Consider the following 27297-nt stretch of genomic DNA (forward strand, 5'->3'; position numbering starts at 1 on the left):
GATTACCTCAGCAAATTAACTGCTAGAATGCCAAAGCTCTGCAATGCTGGAATTGCTGCAAAGGGTTCTTTGACGAAAGCAAAGTTTGAAGGAGAAAATTATTATTTCAAATAAAAATCTTTTTTCCGAACCTTGTCAATGTCTGGACTAGATTTTACAATCATTTGGCAACTCATTGATTAATAAAAGTATGAGTTTTCATGGAAAACACAAAATTGTCTGGGTGACCCCAAACTTTTCAATGGTAGTGTATATTTAACCCTTCAATCACTCTGACTGGCAGACAGATTTTATGTGAGTCCGATCAGTCTTCGGTCAGTTGAGAGTGTTCTGATTGGATACATGAGGCATTTAATATAAATAATTTGGAATGCTGTCGGTCTGACTGGGTAGAAAGTGGTCAGATATGTCTAGGAGGCCAAGATTGTGCAGCAAAGGCAGATATTATAGAGTCAGCCCAGGTTTGTCAGTCTGGCCATGAACCTGGGTGTGGGCAGAGGGCAGGTGAGGAGCTTGTAGTCGGGTCGGGTGCCTGTGCCACAAATTAATCCCTGAGTCGCAAATAATCATCTAGCATCAAAGACATGAGGAACCATCAGGGACCTAATACTGTAGGTGTAGCCTGGGGACCAGGAGACTCATCAATAAGATGCCGACCAGATCTGAAAGACTCGTCACAACGTGCAGGCTACAAAGGTGCAGTCCCCTATCGCGACAGCTCTGCAGGGAGGATCGCTTCTCCCAGGTAGGAAAGGGTGCAGCAGCGCTCGGCGCTCCCGTGTGCAGCCCGCAGGGGGCGCTCCCGCCCTCTCTTCACAATGACAGCTCGCGGTTCCATCTGTGCGGGAGACGTAGCTGGATGCAGAGAGGAGAAGGAGCCGGAGCCTCAGACTTGTTGATTTCCATCAGGAACCTGCAGAAACATGAAAATCTGGGAGCAGCGAGAGCGGAGAGAGGCCTGAGGGAGCCGGAGACAGGAGCGGCGGCAGCACCGGGAGGCGGCTGGATGCTGAGCCGGTGATCCGGAGCCCGCGCATCAGGTACAGCCGCTAATGTCACCCCTGTAGACTTTAAAGGCGCAGGGTGTATTTATTGTGCAGGCGGCAGAGACGTGCGAGGAGCGGGCGGCAGCGCCAGTGACAGGTGGAGGCCGGAACCGGCCCTGACTGACAGACCAGTGAGCACCGACAGCAGGACACCGCAAGATGGCCACCCACATCTACCCTCTGCAGAGGGCAAAAGATGCCACTCCGACAGGTGGCAGGACAAACACCCCCATCCTCCCATCACAGGACTGGACAGGGACACTACTCTCCCCATCATATTACTGGACAGGGACACTACTCTCCCCATCACAGGACTGGACACTACTCTCCCCATCACAGGACTGGACACTACTCTCCCCATCACAGGACTGGACACTACTCTCCCCATCACAGGACTGGACACTACTCTCCCCATCACAGGACTGGACACTACTCTCCCCATCACAGGACTGGACACTACTCTCCCCATCACAGGACTGGACACTACTCTCCCCATCACAGGACTGGACACTACTCTCCCCATCACAGGACTGGACACTACTCTCCCCATCACAGGACTGGACACTACTCTCCCCATCATATCACTGGACGTGGACACTACTCTCCCCATCATATCACTGGACAGGGACACTACTCTCCCCATCATATCACTGGACAGGGACACTACTCTCCCCATCATATCACTGGACGTGGACACTACTCTCCCCATCATATCACTGGACGTGGACACTACTCTCCCCATCATATCACTGGACGTGGACACTACTCTCCCCATCATATCACTGGACGTGGACACTACTCTCCCCATCATATCACTGGACAGGGACACTACTCTCCCCATCATATCACTGGACAGGGACACTACTCTCCCCATCATATCACTGGACAGGGACACTACTCTCCCCATCATATCACTGGACAGGGACACTACTCTCCCCATCATATCACTGGACAGGGACACTACTCTCCCCATCATATCACTGGACAGGGACACTACTCTCCCCAACATATCACTGGACGTGGACACTACTCTCCCCATCATATCACTGGACGTGGACACTACTCTCCCCAACATATCACTGGACGTGGACACTACTCTCCCCATCATATCACTGGACGTGGACACTACTCTCCCCATCATATCACTGGGCGTGGACACTACTCTCCCCATCATATCACTGGACGTGGACACTACTCTCCCCATCATATCACTGGACGTGGACACTACTCTCCCCATCATATCACTGGACGTGGACACTACTCTCCCCATCATATTACTGGACAGGGACACTACTCTCCCCATCATATTACTGGACAGGGACACTACTCTCCCCATCACAGGACTGGACACTACTCTCCCCATCACAGGACTGGACACTACTCTCCCCATCATATCACTGGACAGGGACACTACTCTCCCCATCATATCACTGGACAGGGACACTACTCTCCCCATCATATCACTGGACAGGGACACTACTCTCCCCAACATATCACTGGACAGGGACACTACTCTCCCCATCATATCACTGGACGTGGACACTACTCTCCCCATCATATCACTGGACGTGGACACTACTCTCCCCATCATATCACTGGACGTGGACATTACTCTCCCCATCATATCACTGGACAGGGACACTACTCTCCCCATCATATCACTGGACAGGGACACTACTCTCCCCATCATATCACTGGACGTGAACACTACTCTCCCCATCATATCACTGGACGTGGACACTACTCTCCCCATCATATCACTGGACGTGGACACTACTCTCCCCATCATATCACTGGACAGGGACACTACTCTCCCCATCATATCACTGGACGTGGACACTACTCTCCCCATCATATCACTGGACGTGGACACTACTCTCCCCATCATATCACTGGACGTGGACACTACTCTCCCCATCATATCACTGGACGTGGACACTACTCTCCCCATCATATCACTGGACGTGGACACTACTCTCCCCATCATATCACTGGACGTGGACACTACTCTTCCCATCATATCACTGGACGTGGACACTACTCTTCCCATCATATCACTGGACAGGGACACTACTCTCCCCATCATATCACTGGACGTGGACACTACTCTCCCCATCATATCACTGGACGTGGACACTACTCTCCCCATCATATCACTGGACAGGGACACTACTCTCCCCATCATATCACTGGACAGGGACACTACTCTCCCCATCATATCACTGGACAGGGACACTACTCTCCCCATCATATCACTGGACGTGGACACTACTCTCCCCATCATATCACTGGACGTGGACACTACTCTTCCCATCATATCACTGGACGTGGACACTACTCTCCCCATCATATCACTGGACAGGGACACTACTCTCCCCATCATATTACTGGACAGGGACACTACTCTCCCCATCACAGGACTGGACACTACTCTCCCCATCACAGGACTGGACACTACTCTCCCCATCACAGGACTGGACACTACTCTCCCCATCACAGGACTGGACACTACTCTCCCCATCACAGGACTGGACACTACTCTCCCCATCACAGGACTGGACACTACTCTCCCCATCACAGGACTGGACACTACTCTCCCCATCACAGGACTGGACACTACTCTCCCCATCACAGGACTGGACACTACTCTCCCCATCACAGGACTGGACACTACTCTCCCCATCATATCACTGGACGTGGACACTACTCTCCCCATCATATCACTGGACAGGGACACTACTCTCCCCATCATATCACTGGACAGGGACACTACTCTCCCCATCATATCACTGGACGTGGACACTACTCTCCCCATCATATCACTGGACGTGGACACTACTCTCCCCATCATATCACTGGACGTGGACACTACTCTCCCCATCATATCACTGGACGTGGACACTACTCTCCCCATCATATCACTGGACAGGGACACTACTCTCCCCATCATATCACTGGACAGGGACACTACTCTCCCCATCATATCACTGGACAGGGACACTACTCTCCCCATCATATCACTGGACAGGGACACTACTCTCCCCATCATATCACTGGACAGGGACACTACTCTCCCCATCATATCACTGGACAGGGACACTACTCTCCCCAACATATCACTGGACGTGGACACTACTCTCCCCATCATATCACTGGACGTGGACACTACTCTCCCCAACATATCACTGGACGTGGACACTACTCTCCCCATCATATCACTGGACGTGGACACTACTCTCCCCATCATATCACTGGGCGTGGACACTACTCTCCCCATCATATCACTGGACGTGGACACTACTCTCCCCATCATATCACTGGACGTGGACACTACTCTCCCCATCATATCACTGGACGTGGACACTACTCTCCCCATCATATTACTGGACAGGGACACTACTCTCCCCATCATATTACTGGACAGGGACACTACTCTCCCCATCACAGGACTGGACACTACTCTCCCCATCACAGGACTGGACACTACTCTCCCCATCATATCACTGGACAGGGACACTACTCTCCCCATCATATCACTGGACAGGGACACTACTCTCCCCATCATATCACTGGACAGGGACACTACTCTCCCCAACATATCACTGGACAGGGACACTACTCTCCCCATCATATCACTGGACGTGGACACTACTCTCCCCATCATATCACTGGACGTGGACACTACTCTCCCCATCATATCACTGGACGTGGACATTACTCTCCCCATCATATCACTGGACAGGGACACTACTCTCCCCATCATATCACTGGACAGGGACACTACTCTCCCCATCATATCACTGGACGTGAACACTACTCTCCCCATCATATCACTGGACGTGGACACTACTCTCCCCATCATATCACTGGACGTGGACACTACTCTCCCCATCATATCACTGGACAGGGACACTACTCTCCCCATCATATCACTGGACGTGGACACTACTCTCCCCATCATATCACTGGACGTGGACACTACTCTCCCCATCATATCACTGGACGTGGACACTACTCTCCCCATCATATCACTGGACGTGGACACTACTCTCCCCATCATATCACTGGACGTGGACACTACTCTCCCCATCATATCACTGGACGTGGACACTACTCTTCCCATCATATCACTGGACGTGGACACTACTCTTCCCATCATATCACTGGACAGGGACACTACTCTCCCCATCATATCACTGGACGTGGACACTACTCTCCCCATCATATCACTGGACGTGGACACTACTCTCCCCATCATATCACTGGACAGGGACACTACTCTCCCCATCATATCACTGGACAGGGACACTACTCTCCCCATCATATCACTGGACAGGGACACTACTCTCCCCATCATATCACTGGACGTGGACACTACTCTCCCCATCATATCACTGGACGTGGACACTACTCTTCCCATCATATCACTGGACGTGGACACTACTCTCCCCATCATATCACTGGACAGGGACACTACTCTCCCCATCATATCACTGGACAGGGACACTACTCTCCCCATCATATCACTGGACAGGGACACTACTCTCCCCATCATATCACTGGACAGGGACACTACTCTCCCCAACATATCACTGGACAGGGACACTACTCTCCCCATCATATCACTGGACGTGGACACTACTCTCCCCATCATATCACTGGACGTGGACACTACTCTCCCCATCATATCACTGGACGTGGACACTACTCTCCCCATCATATCACTGGACGTGGACACTACTCTCCCCATCATATCACTGGACGTGGACATTACTCTCCCCATCATATCACTGGACAGGGACACTACTCTCCCCATCATATCACTGGACAGGGACACTACTCTCCCCATCATATCACTGGACGTGAACACTACTCTCCCCATCATATCACTGGACGTGGACACTACTCTCCCCATCATATCACTGGACGTGGACACTACTCTCCCCATCATATCACTGGACAGGGACACTACTCTCCCCATCATATCACTGGACGTGGACACTACTCTCCCCATCATATCACTGGACGTGGACACTACTCTCCCCATCATATCACTGGACGTGGACACTACTCTCCCCATCATATCACTGGACGTGGACACTACTCTCCCCATCATATCACTGGACGTGGACACTACTCTCCCCATCATATCACTGGACGTGGACACTACTCTCCCCATCATATCACTGGACGTGGACACTACTCTTCCCATCATATCACTGGACGTGGACACTACTCTTCCCATCATATCACTGGACAGGGACACTACTCTCCCCATCATATCACTGGACGTGGACACTACTCTCCCCATCATATCACTGGACGTGGACACTACTCTCCCCATCATATCACTGGACAGGGACACTACTCTCCCCATCATATCACTGGACAGGGACACTACTCTCCCCATCATATCACTGGACAGGGACACTACTCTCCCCATCATATCACTGGACGTGGACACTACTCTCCCCATCATATCACTGGACGTGGACACTACTCTCCCCATCATATCACTGGACGTGGACACTACTCTCCCCATCATATCACTGGACAGGGACACTACTCTCCCCATCATATCACTGGACAGGGACACTACTCTCCCCATCATATCACTGGACAGGGACACTACTCTCCCCATCATATCACTGGACAGGGACACTACTCTCCCCAACATATCACTGGACAGGGACACTACTCTCCCCATCATATCACTGGACGTGGACACTACTCTCCCCATCATATCACTGGACGTGGACACTACTCTCCCCATCATATCACTGGACGTGGACACTACTCTCCCCATCATATCACTGGACGTGGACACTACTCTTCCCATCATATCACTGGACAGGGACACTACTCTCCCCATCATATCACTGGACAGGGACACTACTCTCCCCATCATATCACTGGACAGGGACACTACTCTCCCCATCATATCACTGGACGTGGACACTACTCTCCCCATCATATCACTGGACAGGGACACTACTCTCCCCATCATATCACTGGACGTGGACACTACTCTCCCCATCATATCACTGGACGTGGACACTACTCTCCCCATCATATCACTGGACGTGGACACTACTCTCCCCATCATATCACTGGACGTGGACACTACTCTCCCCATCATATCACTGGACGTGGACACTACTCTCCCCATCATATCACTGGACGTGGACACTACTCTCCCCATCATATCACTGGACGTGGACACTACTCTCCCCATCATATCACTGGACGTGGACACTACTCTCCCCATCATATCACTGGACGTGGACACTACTCTCCCCATCATATCACTGGACGTGGACACTACTCTCCCCATCATATCACTGGACGTGGACACTACTCTCCCCATCATATCACTGGACGTGGACACTACTCTCCCCATCATATCACTGGACGTGGACACTACTCTCCCCATCATATCACTGGACGTGGACACTACTCTCCCCATCATATCACTGGACGTGGACACTACTCTCCCCATCATATCACTGGACAGGGACACTACTCTCCCCATCATATCACTGGACAGGGACACTACTCTCCCCATCATATCACTGGACAGGGACACTACTCTCCCCATCATATCACTGGACAGGGACACTACTCTCCCCATCATATCACTGGACAGGGACACTACTCTCCCCATCATATCACTGGACAGGGACACTACTCTCCCCATCATATCACTGGACGTGGACACTACTCTCCCCATCATATCACTGGACGTGGACACTATTCTCCCCATCATATCACTGGACGTGGACACTATTCTCCTCATCATATCACTGGACGACAACACTACTCTCCCCATCATATCACTGGATGTGGTACTCTCCCCATCATATCACTGGATGTGGACACTACTCTCCCCATCATAACACTGGAAGTGGACACTACTCTCCCCATCATATCACTGGACGTGGACACTACTCTCCCCATCATATCACTGGACGTGGACACTACTCTCCCCATCATATCACTGGACAGGGACACTACTCTCCCCATCATATCACTGGACAGGGACACTACTCTCCCCATCATATCACTGGACAGGGACACTACTCACATCACAATACTGGACGCGGACACTACTCTCCCATCACAATACTGGATGCAGACACTACTCTCACATCACAATACTGGACGTGGACTCTAGTCTTCCTATCACATTACTATATGTGGACACTACTCTCCCCATCGCATTACTGTACTGGACACTACTCTCCCCATCGCATTACTGTACGTGGACACTACTGTCCCCTTCATATTACTGTACGTGGACACTGCTCTTCCTATCACATTACTATACGTGGACACTGCTCTCCCCATCTTATTGTTGAACGTGGACACTACTCTCCCCATCATATTGCTGGACGTGGACACTACTCTCCCCATGATATTGCTGGACGTGGACACTACTCTCCCCATGATATTGCTGGACGTGGACACTACTCTCCCCATCATATCACTGGACAGGGACACTACTCTCCCCATCATATCACTGGACAGGGACACTACTCTCCCCATCATATCACTGGACAGGGACACTACTCTCCCCATCATATCACTGGATGTGGTACTCTCCCCATCATATCACTGGACGTGGACACTACTCTCCCCATCATATCACTGGACGTGGACACTATTCTCCCCATCATATCACTGGACGTGGACACTATTCTCCTCATCATATCACTGGACGACAACACTACTCTCCCCATCATATCACTGGATGTGGTACTCTCCCCATCATATCACTGGATGTGGACACTACTCTCCCCATCATAACACTGGAAGTGGACACTACTCTCCCCATCATATCACTGGACGTGGACACTACTCTCCCCATCATATCACTGGACGTGGACACTACTCTCCCCATCATATCACTGGACGTGGACACTACTCTCCCCATCATATCACTGGACAGGGACACTACTCTCCCCATCATATCACTGGACAGGGACACTACTCTCCCCATCATATCACTGGACAGGGACACTACTCACATCACAATACTGGACGCGGACACTACTCTCCCATCACAATACTGGATGCAGACACTACTCTCACATCACAATACTGGACGTGGACTCTAGTCTTCCTATCACATTACTATACGTGGACACTACTCTCCCCATCGCATTACTGTACTGGACACTACTCTCCCCATCGCATTACTGTACGTGGACACTACTGTCCCCTTCATATTACTGTACGTGGACACTGCTCTTCCTATCACATTACTATACGTGGACACTGCTCTCCCCATCTTATTGTTGAACGTGGACACTACTCTCCCCATCATATTGCTGGACGTGGACACTACTCTCCCCATGATATTGCTGGACGTGGACACTACTCTCCCCATGATATTGCTGGACGTGGACACTACTCTCACATCACAATACTGGACGCGGACACTACTCTTCCCATCGCATTGCTGTACATTGACACTACTCTCTCCATCATATTGCTGGACATGGACTCTACTCTTCCTTTCACATTACTATACGTGGACACTACTCTCCCCATCGCATTACTGTACGTGGACACTACTCTCCCCATCGCATTACTGGACGTGGACACTACTCTTCCCATCATATCACTGGACAGGGACACTACTCTCCCCATCATATCACTGGACGTGGACACTTCTCTCCCCATCATATCACTGGACGTGGACACTACTCTCCCCATCATATCACTGGACAGGGACACTACTCTCCCCATCATATCACTGGACAGGGACACTACTCTCCCCATCATATCACTGGACAGGGACACTACTCTCCCCATCATATCACTGGACGTGGACACTACTCTCCCCATCATATCACTGGACAGGGACACTACTCTCCCCATCATATCACTGGACGTGGACACTACTCTCCCCATCATATCACTGGACAGGGACACTACTCTCCCCATCATATTACTGGACAGGGACACTACTCTCCCCATCACAGGACTGGACACTACTCTCCCCATCACAGGACTGGACACTACTCTCCCCATCACAGGACTGGACACTACTCTCCCCATCACAGGACTGGACACTACTCTCCCCATCACAGGACTGGACACTACTCTCCCCATCACAGGACTGGACACTACTCTCCCCATCACAGGACTGGACACTACTCTCCCCATCACAGGACTGGACACTACTCTCCCCATCACAGGACTGGACACTACTCTCCCCATCACAGGACTGGACACTACTCTCCCCATCATATCACTGGACGTGGACACTACTCTCCCCATCATATCACTGGACAGGGACACTACTCTCCCCATCATATCACTGGACAGGGACACTACTCTCCCCATCATATCACTGGACGTGGACACTACTCTCCCCATCATATCACTGGACGTGGACACTACTCTCCCCATCATATCACTGGACGTGGACACTACTCTCCCCATCATATCACTGGACGTGGACACTACTCTCCCCATCATATCACTGGACAGGGACACTACTCTCCCCATCATATCACTGGACAGGGACACTACTCTCCCCATCATATCACTGGACAGGGACACTACTCTCCCCATCATATCACTGGACAGGGACACTACTCTCCCCATCATATCACTGGACAGGGACACTACTCTCCCCATCATATCACTGGACAGGGACACTACTCTCCCCAACATATCACTGGACGTGGACACTACTCTCCCCATCATATCACTGGACGTGGACACTACTCTCCCCAACATATCACTGGACGTGGACACTACTCTCCCCATCATATCACTGGACGTGGACACTACTCTCCCCATCATATCACTGGGCGTGGACACTACTCTCCCCATCATATCACTGGACGTGGACACTACTCTCCCCATCATATCACTGGACGTGGACACTACTCTCCCCATCATATCACTGGACGTGGACACTACTCTCCCCATCATATCACTGGACAGGGACACTACTCTCCCCATCATATCACTGGACAGGGACACTACTCTCCCCATCATATCACTGGACAGGGACACTACTCTCCCCATCATATCACTGGACGTGGACACTACTCTCCCCATCATATCACTGGACGTGGACACTACTCTTCCCATCATATCACTGGACGTGGACACTACTCTCCCCATCATATCACTGGACAGGGACACTACTCTCCCCATCATATCACTGGACAGGGACACTACTCTCCCCATCATATCACTGGACAGGGACACTACTCTCCCCATCATATCACTGGACAGGGACACTACTCTCCCCAACATATCACTGGACAGGGACACTACTCTCCCCATCATATCACTGGACGTGGACACTACTCTCCCCATCATATCACTGGACGTGGACACTACTCTCCCCATCATATCACTGGACGTGGACACTACTCTCCCCATCATATCACTGGACGTGGACACTACTCTCCCCATCATATCACTGGACGTGGACATTACTCTCCCCATCATATCACTGGACAGGGACACTACTCTCCCCATCATATCACTGGACAGGGACACTACTCTCCCCATCATATCACTGGACGTGAACACTACTCTCCCCATCATATCACTGGACGTGGACACTACTCTCCCCATCATATCACTGGACGTGGACACTACTCTCCCCATCATATCACTGGACAGGGACACTACTCTCCCCATCATATCACTGGACGTGGACACTACTCTCCCCATCATATCACTGGACGTGGACACTACTCTCCCCATCATATCACTGGACGTGGACACTACTCTCCCCATCATATCACTGGACGTGGACACTACTCTCCCCATCATATCACTGGACGTGGACACTACTCTCCCCATCATATCACTGGACGTGGACACTACTCTTCCCATCATATCACTGGACGTGGACACTACTCTTCCCATCATATCACTGGACAGGGACACTACTCTCCCCATCATATCACTGGACGTGGACACTACTCTCCCCATCATATCACTGGACGTGGACACTACTCTCCCCATCATATCACTGGACAGGGACACTACTCTCCCCATCATATCACTGGACAGGGACACTACTCTCCCCATCATATCACTGGACAGGGACACTACTCTCCCCATCATATCACTGGACGTGGACACTACTCTCCCCATCATATCACTGGACGTGGACACTACTCTCCCCATCATATCACTGGACGTGGACACTACTCTCCCCATCATATCACTGGACAGGGACACTACTCTCCCCATCATATCACTGGACAGGGACACTACTCTCCCCATCATATCACTGGACAGGGACACTACTCTCCCCATCATATCACTGGACAGGGACACTACTCTCCCCAACATATCACTGGACAGGGACACTACTCTCCCCATCATATCACTGGACGTGGACACTACTCTCCCCATCATATCACTGGACAGGGACACTACTCTCCCCATCATATCACTGGACGTGGACACTACTCTCCCCATCATATCACTGGACAGGGACACTACTCTCCCCATCATATCACTGGACGTGGACACTACTCTCCCCATCATATCACTGGACGTGGACACTACTCTCCCCATCATATCACTGGACGTGGACACTACTCTCCCCATCATATCACTGGACGTGGACACTACTCTCCCCATCATATCACTGGACGTGGACACTACTCTCCCCATCATATCACTGGACGTGGACACTACTCTCCCCATCATATCACTGGACGTGGACACTACTCTCCCCATCATATCACTGGACGTGGACACTACTCTCCCCATCATATCACTGGACGTGGACACTACTCTCCCCATCATATCACTGGACGTGGACACTACTCTCCCCATCATATCACTGGACGTGGACACTACTCTCCCCATCATATCACTGGACGTGGACACTACTCTCCCCATCATATCACTGGACGTGGACACTACTCTCCCCATCATATCACTGGACGTGGACACTACTCTCCCCATCATATCACTGGACAGGGACACTACTCTCCCCATCATATCACTGGACAGGGACACTACTCTCCCCATCATATCACTGGACAGGGACACTACTCTCCCCATCATATCACTGGACAGGGACACTACTCTCCCCATCATATCACTGGACAGGGACACTACTCTCCCCATCATATCACTGGACAGGGACACTACTCTCCCCATCATATCACTGGACGTGGACACTACTCTCCCCATCATATCACTGGACGTGGACACTATTCTCCCCATCATATCACTGGACGTGGACACTATTCTCCTCATCATATCACTGGACGACAACACTACTCTCCCCATCATATCACTGGATGTGGTACTCTCCCCATCATATCACTGGATGTGGACACTACTCTCCCCATCATAACACTGGAAGTGGACACTACTCTCCCCATCATATCACTGGACGTGGACACTACTCTCCCCATCATATCACTGGACGTGGACACTACTCTCCCCATCATATCACTGGACAGGGACACTACTCTCCCCATCATATCACTGGACAGGGACACTACTCTCCCCATCATATCACTGGACAGGGACACTACTCACATCACAATACTGGACGCGGACACTACTCTCCCATCACAATACTGGATGCAGACACTACTCTCACATCACAATACTGGACGTGGACTCTAGTCTTCCTATCACATTACTATATGTGGACACTACTCTCCCCATCGCATTACTGTACTGGACACTACTCTCCCCATCGCATTACTGTACGTGGACACTACTGTCCCCTTCATATTACTGTACGTGGACACTGCTCTTCCTATCACATTACTATACGTGGACACTGCTCTCCCCATCTTATTGTTGAACGTGGACACTACTCTCCCCATCATATTGCTGGACGTGGACACTACTCTCCCCATGATATTGCTGGACGTGGACACTACTCTCCCCATGATATCGCTGGACGTGGACACTACTCTCCCCATCATATCACTGGACAGGGACACTACTCTCCCCATCATATCACTGGACAGGGACACTACTCTCCCCATCATATCACTGGACAGGGACACTACTCTCCCCATCATATCACTGGATGTGGTACTCTCCCCATCATATCACTGGACGTGGACACTACTCTCCCCATCATATCACTGGACGTGGACACTATTCTCCCCATCATATCACTGGACGTGGACACTATTCTCCTCATCATATCACTGGACGACAACACTACTCTCCCCATCATATCACTGGATGTGGTACTCTCCCCATCATATCACTGGATGTGGACACTACTCTCCCCATCATAACACTGGAAGTGGACACTACTCTCCCCATCATATCACTGGATGTGGACACTACTCTCCCCATCATAACACTGGAAGTGGACACTACTCTCCCCATCATAACACTGGAAGTGGACACTACTCTCCCCATCATATCACTGGACGTGGACACTACTCTCCCCATCATATCACTGGACGTGGACACTACTCTCCCCATCATATCACTGGACAGGGACACTACTCTCCCCATCATATCACTGGACAGGGACACTACTCTCCCCATCATATCACTGGACAGGGACACTACTCACATCACAATACTGGACGCGGACACTACTCTCCCATCACAATACTGGATGCAGACACTACTCTCACATCACAATACTGGACGTGGACTCTAGTCTTCCTATCACATTACTATACGTGGACACTACTCTCCCCATCGCATTACTGTACTGGACACTACTCTCCCCATCGCATTACTGTACGTGGACACTACTGTCCCCTTCATATTACTGTACGTGGACACTGCTCTTCCTATCACATTACTATACGTGGACACTGCTCTCCCCATCTTATTGTTGAACGTGGACACTACTCTCCCCATCATATTGCTGGACGTGGACACTACTCTCCCCATGATATTGCTGGACGTGGACACTACTCTCCCCATGATATTGCTGGACGTGGACACTACTCTCACATCACAATACTGGACGCGGACACTACTCTTCCCATCGCATTGCTGTACATTGACACTACTCTCTCCATCATATTGCTGGACATGGACTCTACTCTTCCTTTCACATTACTATACGTGGACACTACTCTCCCCATCGCATTACTGTACGTGGACACTACTCTCCCCATCGCATTACTGTACGTGGACACTACTCTTCCCATCGTATTACTGTACGTGGACACTACTCTCCCCATCGTATTACTGTACGTGGACACTACTCTCCCCATCATATTGCTGAACGTGGACACTACTCTCCCCATAATATTGCTGGACGTGGACACTACTCCTCCCATCACATTGCTGGACGTGGACACTACTCTCCCTATCACATTGCTGGATGTGGACACTACTCTTCCCATCACATTACTATGCGTGGACACTACTCTCCCCATCACAATACTGTACGTGGCACTACTCTCCCCATCATATTACTGTACATGGACATTACTCTCCCCATCGCATTACTGTACGTGGACACTACTCTTCCCATCATATTGCTGAACGTGGACACTACTCTTCCCATCACATTGTTGGATGTGGACACTACTCTCCCCATAATATTGCTGGACGTGGACACTACTCCTCCCTTCACATTGCTGGACGTGGACACTACTCTCCCTATCACATTGCTGGATGTGGACACTACTCTTCCCATCACATTACTATACTTGGACACTACTCTCCCCATCATATTACTGTACGTGGACATTACTCTCCCCATCATATCACTAGATGTGGACACCACTCTCCCCATCATATTATGTGGACATATTACTGGACAAGGACACTTCTCTGCTCATCTTATTCCCGGATGTGGACTCTACTTTCCTCATAATATTACTGGAAGAGGACACTACTCTCCCCATCTTATCACTGGACGTGGACACTATTCTCCTCATATTATGTGGACATATTACTGGACGTGGACACTACTCTTCCCATTGTATCACTGGACGTGGACAATATTCTCCCCATCATATTATGTGGACATATTACTGGACGTGGACACTACTCTCCCCATCATATTACCGGACGTGGACACTACTCTCCCTTCAAAATAAGTGGATATATTTCTGGACAAGGACACCTCTCTGCTCAACATATTCCAGTATGTGGTCACTACTCTCCCCATCATTATTACTGCACAGGGACACTTCTCTCCCCGTCATATTATTTGGACATATTACTGTACGTGGACACTACTCTCCCCATCATATTGCTGAACGTGGACACTACTCTCCCCATAATATTGCTGGACGTGGACACTACTCCTCCCATCACATTGCTGGACGTGGACACTACTCTCCCTATCACATTGCTGGATGTGGACACTACTCTTCCCATCACATTACTATGCGTGGACACTACTCTCCCCATCACAATACTGTACGTGGCACTACTCTCCCCATCATATTACTGTACGTGGACATTACTCTCCCCATCGCATTACTGTACGTGGACACTACTCTTCCCATCATATTGCTGAACGTGGACACTACTCTTCCCATCACATTGTTGGATGTGGACACTACTCTCCCCATAATATTGCTGGACGTGGACACTACTCCTCCCTTCACATTGCTGCACGTGGACACTACTCTCCCTATCACATTGCTGGATGTGGACACTACTCTTCCCATCACATTACTATGCGTGGACACTACTCTCCCCATCATATTACTGTACGTGGACATTACTCTCCCCATCATATCACTGTACGTGGACATTACTTTCCCCATCATATCACTAGATGTGGACACCACTCTCCCCATCATATTATGTGGACATATTACTGGACAAGGACACTTCTCTGCTCATCTTATTCCCGGATGTGGACTCTACTTTCCTCATAATATTACTGGAAGAGGACACTACTCTCCCCATCTTATCACTGGACGTGGACACTATTCTCCTCGTCATATTATGTGGACATATTACTGGACGTGGACACTTCTCTTCCCATTGTATCACTGGACGTGGACAATATTCTCCCCATCATATTATGTGGACATATTACTGGACGTTGACACTACTCTCCCCATCATATTACCGGACGTGGACACTACTCTCCCTTCAAAATAAGCGGATATATTTCTGGACAAGGACACCTCTCTGCTCAACATATTCCAGTATGTGGTCACTACTCTCCCCATCATTATTACTGCACAGGGACACTTCTCTCCCCGTCATATTATGTGGACATATTACTGGACGTGGACACTACTCTCACCATCATATTACTGGACGTAGACACTACTGTCCCCATCATATCACTGGATGTGGATACTACTTTTCCTATCATCTCTCTGGACGTGGATGTTACTTTCCCCTATCATATCACTGGACATGGACATCACTCTAGCCCATCATATCACTGGACGAGGACACTACTCTCCCCATCATATGACTGGACGTGGACATCACTCTAGCCCATCATATTACTGGACGAGGACACTACTCTCCCCATCATAATACTGAACGTGGACACTACTGTCCTAATCATTTTACTGAACATGAACACTACTCTCCCCATCACATCACTGGACGTGGACATTACTCTCGCTCATCATATTATTGGATGTGGACACTACTCTCCCCATCATATCACTGGACACTGCTTTCCCCATCATAATGCTGGACGTGGACACTACTCCCCATCTTATTGCTGGACGTGGACACTACTCACCCATCACAATACTGGATGCAGAGACTACTCTCCCTATCATATTGCTGGACCTTGACACTACTCTCCCTATCATAATACTAAATGTGGAGACTAATCGCCTTAACATAATATTGTACATGGACACTACTCTCCCATATTACTGGACAAGGACAGTTCTCTGCTCATCATATTCCAGGATGTGGACACTACTCTCCACATCATTTCACTGGACATGAACACTACTCTCCCCATCATGTTACTGGACAGGGACAATACTCTCCACGTCATAATACTGGACGCGGCCACTACTCTTCCCATCACATTACTGTACGTACTGTAGACACTACTCTTCCCATCACATTACTGTACGTACTGTAGACACTACTCTTCCCTTCACATTACTGTATGTGGACACTACTCTCCCCATCACATTACTGTACGTACTGTAGACACTACTCTTCCCATCACATTACTGTATGTGGACACTACTCTTCCCATCACATTACTGTACTGTAGACACTACTCTTCCCATCACATTACTGTATGTGGACACTACTCTTCCCATCACATTACTGTACGTAGACACTACTCTTCCCATCACATTACTGTATGTGGACACTACTCTTCCCATCACATTACTGTATGTGGACACTACTCTCCCCATCACATTACTGTACGTACTGTAGACACTACTCTTCCTATCACATTACTGTATGTGGACACTACTCTTCCCATCACATTACTGTACTGTAGACACTACTCTTCCCATCACATTACTGTATGTGGACACTACTCTTCCCATCACATTACTGTACGTAGACACTACTCTTCCCATCACATTACTGTATGTGGACACTACTCTTCCCATCACATTACTGTATGTGGACACTACTCTTCCCATCACATTACTGTATGTGGACACTACTCTTCCCATCACATTACTGTACGTAGACACTACTCTTTCCATCACATTACTGTACGTGGACACTACTCTTCCCATCACATTACTGTATGTGGACACTACTCTTCCCATCACATTACTGTATGTGGACACTACTCTTCCCATCACATTACTGTATGTGGACACTACTCTTCCCATCACATTATTGTATGCGGACACTACTCTTCCCATCACATTACTGTACGTAGACACTACTCTTCCCATCACATTACTGTACTGTAGACACTACTCTTTCCATCACATTACTGTATGTGGACACTACTCTTCCCATCACATTACTGTACTGTAGACACTACTCTTCCCATCACATTACTGTACTGTAGACACTACTCTTCCCATCACATTACTGTATGTGGACACTACTCTTCCCATCACATTACTGTATGTGGACACTACTCTTCCCATCACATTACTGTATGTGGACACTACTCTTCCCATCACGTTACTGTACTGTAGACACTACTCTTCCCATCACATTACTGTATGTGGACACTACTCTTCCCATCACATTACTGTACGTAGACACTATTCTCCCCATCACATTACTGTATGTGGACACTACTCTTCCCATCACATTACTGTACTGTAGACACTACTCTTCCCATCACATTACTGTACTGTAGACACTACTCTTCCCATCACATTACTGTACTGTAGACACTACTCTCCCCGTCATTGCTGGATGTGGACACCATTTCATCACATGACTGGATTTATCCTGGTCACACAGTAGTTTTACTATTAGTTCTAGACAGCCCAATATGGATATAGTGACTGATTCCTTATTTTTGTTTAACGCCTGTTTTTTTGTTTAGTTTTTAGTGGAGTTTTTTGCACCAAAGTCATCTTTCCATTTGCATCTTTTCTGAGGTCTATTCTATATGTGTTCATCAGCCTTTTTTACGTTCGCCATTGTGGCTGGGGCTTTGAATTTCCAGATGTTTTTTTTGCCTGATTCATTATTTGCGACATTTCAAAAAGTTGCCACATGTCCTCCATCCACCCCCAGAGTGATTTTATGTATGCCTGAATTTTTCGCAATATTTTGCGAAGCGTGCAACTTTTTACAGTATGCTAAAAAGTTGCAAATACGATTAGAAACAGAAAAAAGACAATTTTTCCTTTGTCTAAAATTCATGAATCGTGTGCGCCGTTTGGATGAACTTGGCACAAAAACAACGTCAGCGAGTCTCACAAGACCTATTGAAAAGTGACTTAAAAAATCCACGAATGATAAATCAGGCCCGTAGTATGCAGATGTAACATCGTAAGGTTGTCTGTGGTACTGCACACCCTGATATTAGGACATCTAATACCTGTATTAAGTTACACAATGGGTAGCAGTAATGTAGTAATGACACCCGTTGCATCCTACAGTCTATATCCCTACTATATATACGGTAGGTCACGGGCAGAGGAATCATGTTCATAGGACTCCACTTTACAATGTATAACTATTATATAGGGTATAAATATACCTATATGTATGGTACCTGTAGGGCACGACCAGACAACGACAGCTATTGTAGGCCGGAAAACCGAGTAATAATACATGCAGTATTCTATACGTCCTGTACATACATACACACCTCTCAGATCTATCAGCTTCCTGCACAAAACAGTTCTCGATGTTACCCTCCGTGATCCTCTGTATTATTACCCTCTCCCTATACAGAGCATCCCTTAGTGTTACCCTCTACCTGTACAGTGCAGTCCTCAGTGTTACTTTCTCCCTATACAGAGCCATCCTTGGTAATACCCTCGCCCTATACAGAGTGTACAGAGCTGTCCTTGGTGTTACCCTCTCCCTATACAGAGCGGTCCTTGGTGTTACCCTCTCTCTATACAGAGCTGTCCTTTGGGTTGCCCTCTCCCTATACAGAGATGTCCTTGGTGTTGCCCTCTCCCTATACAGAGCTGTCCTTAGTGTTACCCTCTCCCTATACAAAGCTGTCCTTGGTGTTACCCTCTCCTTATACAGAGCTGTCCTTGGTGTTACCCTCTCCCTATACAGAGCTGTCCTTGGTGTTACCCTCTCCTTATACAGAGCTGTCCTTGGTGTTACCCTCTCCTTATACAGAGCTGTCCTTGGTGTTACCCTCTCCCTGTACAGAGCCGTCCTTGGTGTTACCCTCTGCCTATACAGAGCCATTTTTGGTCTTACCCTCTCCCTATACAGAGCGGTCCTTGATGTTACCCTCTTCCTATACAGAGCTGTCCTTGGTGTTACCCTCTGCCTATACAGAGGCATTTTTGGTCTTACCCTCTCCCTATACAGAGCGGTCCTTGGTGTTACCCTCTCCCTGTACAGAGCCGTCCTTGGTGTTACCCTCTGCCTATACAGAGCCATTTTTGGTCTTACCCTCTCCCTATACAGAGCGGTCCTTGGTGTTACCCTCTCCCTATACAGAGCTGTCCTTGGTGTTACCCTCTCCTTATACAGAGCTGTCCTTGGTGTTACCCTCTCCCTATACAGAGCCGTCCTTAGTGTTACCCTCTCCCTATACAGAGCCATTTTTGGTCTTACCCTCTCTCTATACAGAGCGGTCCTTGGTGTTACCCTCTCCCTATACAGAGCAGTCCTTGGTGTTTCCCTCGCTCTATTCAGAGCTGTCCTTAGTGTTACCCTCTCCCCATACAGAGCGGTCCTTGGTGTTACCCTCTCTCTATACAGAGCTGCCCTTGGTGTCACCTCTCCCTATACAGAGTGGTCCTTGGTGATATCCTCTCCCTGTATAGAGCGATCCTTGGTGTTACTCTCTCCCTATACAGAGCGGTCCTTGGTGTTACTCTCTCCCTCTACAGAGCGGTCCTTGGTGTCACCTCTCCCTATACAGAGTGGTCCTTGGTGATCTCCTCTCCCTGTATAGAGCGATCCTTGGTGTTACTCTCTCCCTATACAGAGCGGTCCTTGGTGTTACTCTCTCCCTATACAGAGCGGTCCTTGGTGTTACCCTCTCCCTATACAGAGTGGTCCTTGGTTTTACCCTCTCCCTACACATAGCAGTCCTGGGTGATATCCTCTCCCTATACAGAGCTGTCCTTAGTGTTACCCTCTCCCTATACAGAGCTGTCCTTAGTGTTACCCTCTCCCTATACAGAGCTGTCCTTGGTGTTACTCTCTCCCTATACAGAGCTGTCCTTGGTGTTACCCTCTCCCTATATAGAGTGGTCCTTGGTGTTACCCTCTCCCTATACAGTGCGGTCCTTGGTGTTACCCTCTCCCTGTACCGTTTTTGGTTTTACCCTCTCGCTGTACTGTCCTAGGTGTTACCCTCTCCCTGTACCGGCCTCAGTGTTACGCTCTCCCTGTACCGGCCTCAGTGTTATCCTTTCACTGTACCGTCCTCAGTATTACCCTCTTATTGTACCATCCTCGTTATTACCCTCTTGCTGTACCATCCTCGGTGTTACTCTCTCCCTGTACCGTTTTTGGTTTCACTCTCTAGCTGTACCATCCTCGGTGTTACCCTCTCGCTGTACCATCCTCGGTGTTACCCTCTCGCTGTACCATCCTCGGTGTTACCCTTTCCTTGTACCGTATTTAGTTTTACCCACTCACTCCACCGCCCTCGGTGTTACCCTCTCGCTATACTGTCCTTTTTGTTACCCTCTCGCTGTACCATCATTTGTGTTACTCTCTCCCTGTACCATTTTTGGTTTTACCCGCTCACTGTACCATCCTCGGTGTTACCCTCTCACTGTACCATCCTCGGTGTTACCCTCTCCTTGTACCGTATTTGGTTTTGCCCTCTCGCTGTACTGACCTTGTTGTTACCCTCTCATTGTACCATCCTCAGTGTTACCCTCTCCCTGTACCGTTTTTGGTTTTACCCTCTCGTTGTACCGTCCTAGGTGTTACCCTCTCACTATACAGTCTTCGGTGTTACCCTCTCGCTGTACCATCCTCTGTGTTACCCTCTCTTTGTACCGTCCTCGGTGTTACCCTCTCACTGTACAGTCCTCGGTGTTACCCTCTCGCTGTACCATCCTCTGTGTTACCCTCTCTTTGTACCGTCCTCGGTGTTACCTTCTCACTGTACAGTCTTCGGTGTTACTCTCTCCCTGTACCATCCTCGCTGTTACCCTCTTCACCTACAGGACACCACTTGTGTATACAGATCAGCCCCCTCCCAGTGCAGGGCAGGCAGTGAGCAGTTCAGCACCTCTCGGTGTGGACAGCGCCCGGCTGCCGCTGAGCTGATTATTACTGTGGCTGGTGATTAGGGGTAAAGCTGTTCCGCTTATTTTCTAGGTCACAGCAGACAGAGATGTCCCGGCAGTCGCCCATCCTTGTGTTGCTGTCAGGATGGAGGTGAAGGGACACAGGTGACCGCACAACCTGTACAGAACTATCAGCATGCCGGGCTGGATGAACAAGCCCAGCTCTCGCTCCACTGCCTCTCTGCCACCGGAGCCCATGGACATTGTGCGCAGCAAGGCTTGCTCCAGGAGGGTGAAGCTCAACGTTGGGGGTCTAGCCCATGAAGTTCTGTGGCGGACCCTGGACCGGCTGCCGCGCACAAGGCTGGGGAAGCTGAGGGACTGCAACAGCCACGAGGCCCTGATGGAGACCTGTGATGACTACAGCCTAGAGGAGAACGAGTATTTCTTCGATCGCCACCCAGGCGCCTTCACATCTATCCTGAACTTTTACCGCACTGGCAAACTGCACATGATGGAGGAGATGTGCGCCCTATCCTTCAGCCAGGAGCTGGACTACTGGGGCATTGATGAGATCTACCTGGAGTCATGCTGCCAGGCACGCTACCACCAGAAGAAGGAGCAGATGAACGAGGAGCTCAAACGTGAAGCAGAAACCCTGCGAGAGCGTGAGGGTGAGGAGTTCGACAACACCTGCTGCGCTGACAAGCGCAAGAAGCTCTGGGACCTGCTGGAGAAGCCTAACTCGTCTGTAGCGGCCAAGGTAAGTGCATCACAAGTGGGAGATGACAAGGGTCAGTGGGGTGTAAATGCAGTGTATGATCTCCAGGCCAGTCTATGATCTCTGGGATATTGTAGGTGCAGTGTTTCATCCACAGGCCTGTATGGTGCAGTGTGTGATCGCTGGGTTAGTATAGGGGCTGGGTATGGTCTCTTTGCCAGTGTATCATCTCTGGGTAGTTCATGTGCAGTGTATAATCTCTGAGATATTGTAGGGGCAATGTATGATCTCCAAGTTAATGTAGGAGCAATGTATGATCTCCGGATTAGGGTAGAGACAGTGAAAGATCACAAGGTTTGTGCAAGAGCAATGATTGATTTCTAGGTTAGTGTATTGGCAGTGTATAATCTCTGGGTTACTGTAGGACACTATGTATGAGCTCTGTGGCAGTGTATGGGCATGGAATGATCTATGGGTTGGTGTAGTGGCTATGTATGGTCTGTTGGTGTGGGCGCAGTGTATGATCTTTGGGTCACTGTATGTGCAGTGTATTGTCTCTGGGTTAGTCTGGGGGCAGTGTATGATCTGTAGGTTAATGTAGGGGCACTGTATGATCTCAAGGTTAGTGTAGATGCTGTGTATGATCTTTGTTGCATTGTATGATCTCCCGGTTAGTGTAGAAATGATGTATGATCTCTCTGGCTGTGTATGGCCCGTTTTGTGATCCGTGGTTTGGTGTAGGGGTTATGTGTGATCTCTGGGGCAGTGTATGATTTCTGATATAGTGTAGGATAAGTGAATTTGCAGTTTATGATCTCTGGGTTAAGTTTAGGGGTTGTGGCCAAGTGTATTATCTCTTGGTTAGTGGTAGGCAGGGCTGTGAAGTCGGTCAGTCAAACCTCCGACTTCACAGCTCTGGTGGTAGGTAGGCACCACTGGGTTTATGTATGAGCAATGAATGGACTCTGGCATAGAGTAGGTGCTGTATATGCTCTCTGTTATAGTGTAGGGGCAATGTATGATCTCTGTGACTGTGTGTGATCTCTGGTTAGTAATGGGGCTACGTAAAATCTGTGGTGCAGTGTGTGATCTCTGGTGCAGTGGATGATCTGTGGGATCTCCAGGGTAGTGAATGATTGTTGAGTCAGTGTAAGATCTCTGGGGCAGGGTATGAGACTGTGTAGCATCCCTTCAATAGTGCATCTCTGATATCATGGGCAGTGTATGATCTCAGGAGTAGGGTATGATCTCCAAAGTAGTATAGGATTTCATGGGACAATGTTTGATCTCTGCAGCAGTATATGGTGTCTAGATTATGTGTGAAATGCTAGGCCATTATATGATATCTGTATGAACTGGGTTAGTGTTTGATCTCGGAGTCATATGGGACCTCGGGGTAGTGTATTATTTCCATAGCCATAAATACTCTCTGGGGTAGTTCAGGGGTAGTGAGTGATCACTGTGCCAGTGTATGATCACTTGGGCTTTGTATAATCTCTAGGGCTGTATGTGATATGTGGGGCCATATTTTTTCTTTGGGGAAAATTGCATTCCTCAGGCCACTGTATGATCTCCGGGCTGTGCAAGTTGTCGGAGGCAAGGTACGATTTCTTGGGCTATGAATGATTTTCAGGTAATGTGCATCTGTAAGGCTGTGTAAGATCTCTAGGCTGTGTATGATTTCCAGGGATAATTTGTGAGGTTGGTTACGATTTCCAGACCATGTCTGACTTCTGGGTCTTTGTAGGATCCATTTATGTATTACCTTCAGATCCTGTCTTTAGTATATGATCTTCGGTTGATTCTGATCTTTGAGATACTGTAATATTTTTGAGACCATATTTAATCTCCGGAGCAGTGTATGAACTTCTGTGACCCAGAATGATGTTCAGGGCCTTGTACAATCTCCAGACAGTTTATGGTGTCATAGCTGGGCAGTTAATGATGTCTGGAACTGTATATGTACTTCTAGCGCAGTGTAAAATATCCCAAGCAGTATTTGATCTCCAGGACCATGTAGGATATTGAAGGTTGATGAGACACTGATGAGCATTGTACTTGTGATACATGGTGAGAGGTCTTCTCCTTGCATAACTGAGTTCATATTATATATAATACTGCATCCAGAGGAACATGCGGGGCTCTACCGGGGATAACATTGGGGTCATTATGCTGTGATTGGGCCTTAGAGTTGGACTGGCTTGCACAGTAGATGGCTGTTGGTTTAACAATGCTTTGGGTGATAGCTCGGCTGGCAGCCATCTCAGCCGAGTCTACCATACACCAGTGCTCCTGATTCTCTTTGAGAAAACCACTGGCCAACTTGTATCTCGGGGAGGACAAGGCGATTGGCTGACATGCGCAATTCTCACATCTCTCCCGACCATCTGTCAGCTGGAACCCCCATACATATTAGACTGTTGACTGAACCTGTCGATATCTGTGGGTTCTGCCAACTATAGTTTAATATGTATTGGCCACGATTAGGGGCCAAGGTCCATCATGGGATGAATATTTTATATGTCTCCCAGTGGAGAACCTCTCGCTGCAGGAATAAGCATTCACCAATGCAAATAAGACTCTGTTTGGCTATACGACGTGACCAGCACTGCTCTGAAGATCCCAGTAAAGACTCGGGCAGGTTCCTGCTACTTATTGCTTGGAGTTATTGGGGGTAATAATAATAGATCCCTTCTGGGTAGCAGATACCAGTTCCCTATGGGGATCATTTATGTGGAAGCAGGTGAAGTTGGGGCTCCTTGGATAGTATTGGAATATGAATATGTGCGGGGCATCTTACAGCTACGGTTGAATTTTATCCCGACCCATCTCTGCACTGACGTTTCTGGAGCCTGTAGTGAATATTACTTGCAGACCAAGCACGATGACGGAAACACATGACACCTCTCTACACAAATGTAATATTATCTTGGTAATTTAAACCATCAAAGAATAGCAACCAATGCAAGTGAAAGACAAGCCGCAGACTGAGCCGGGACACAGAATACAGTCACGGAACACGACACCTCCAGCCTGACAGACATCCACCTGGCATTGTGTCTCCTGCCTTGGCAGAGCCACTATGCTTCAATGTCACTCCTCACTCTTCATTATAGGGTCGAGACATAGATAGTACAGAAAGGACAATGCCCCCCATCCTGTGCTCACTCTGTTAATGACCTACATGGTAAGAATGAGATGAGGGATGTCCAGATGACGTGACTGCCACTTAGCTCCTGCCCTGACAAGGTGGCTGCAGACTCCGTGGTGCACAGTAGTATGGCCCACAGTATGTTACCCAAAATAGAACTGGTTATATGTACAGACGAAGGCTCTAGTGGTGATATGTAACCTGGAAGATAGGATCATGGATGACGATCTGAGCTATGCCTATGTTCAGGCCTAGCTGAAACCACCACAAGTGGACATTCAGGTTGCGAAGCAACACAAACTCTGAATGGTGCCATATTGTATTATTTATACACAATATGGACAAAAGTGTTCTGCCCCCTCCACATTACACCTACAGCAGCTTTTATCACTTCCCATTCTACATCCACAGACATTAATAGGGACCAAGACATTAATAGAGAGTCAGTTCCTGTTTTCCCTGTAACAGCTCCCACTCTGCTGGGAAGGATTTCTACAAGGTTTTGGAGGTGTCTGTTGGATTTTTTGCCCATTTATCTAGAAGAGTATTTGTGATGTCAGGCACTGATGATGGTTGAGAGGGTTGAGATGTTTTAGTTTATCCAAA

At 48.9% G+C, this 27297-nt stretch overlaps 1 protein-coding gene across 1 annotated transcript in view; it reads left to right on the plus strand.

The window, feature by feature from the left end:
• The first annotated feature begins 741 nt into the window (after positions 1-741).
• KCNB1 (potassium voltage-gated channel subfamily B member 1) overlaps positions 742-27297 on the plus strand; it is a 179960-nt gene continuing 153404 nt past the window's right edge. The window contains exons 1-2 of the mRNA XM_073580516.1: positions 742-1040; positions 22911-23582. Coding sequence (XP_073436617.1) covers positions 23016-23582 — 567 coding nt within the window. The 5' untranslated portion in view covers positions 742-1040; positions 22911-23015. The remainder of the gene's footprint in view (positions 1041-22910; positions 23583-27297) is intronic.

Source organism: Dendrobates tinctorius, unplaced genomic scaffold, assembly GCF_039654945.1.
Source record: "Dendrobates tinctorius isolate UK_male_01 unplaced genomic scaffold, ASM3965494v1 ptg000065l, whole genome shotgun sequence".
NCBI classification, from domain to species: Eukaryota; Metazoa; Chordata; class Amphibia; order Anura; family Dendrobatidae; genus Dendrobates; species Dendrobates tinctorius.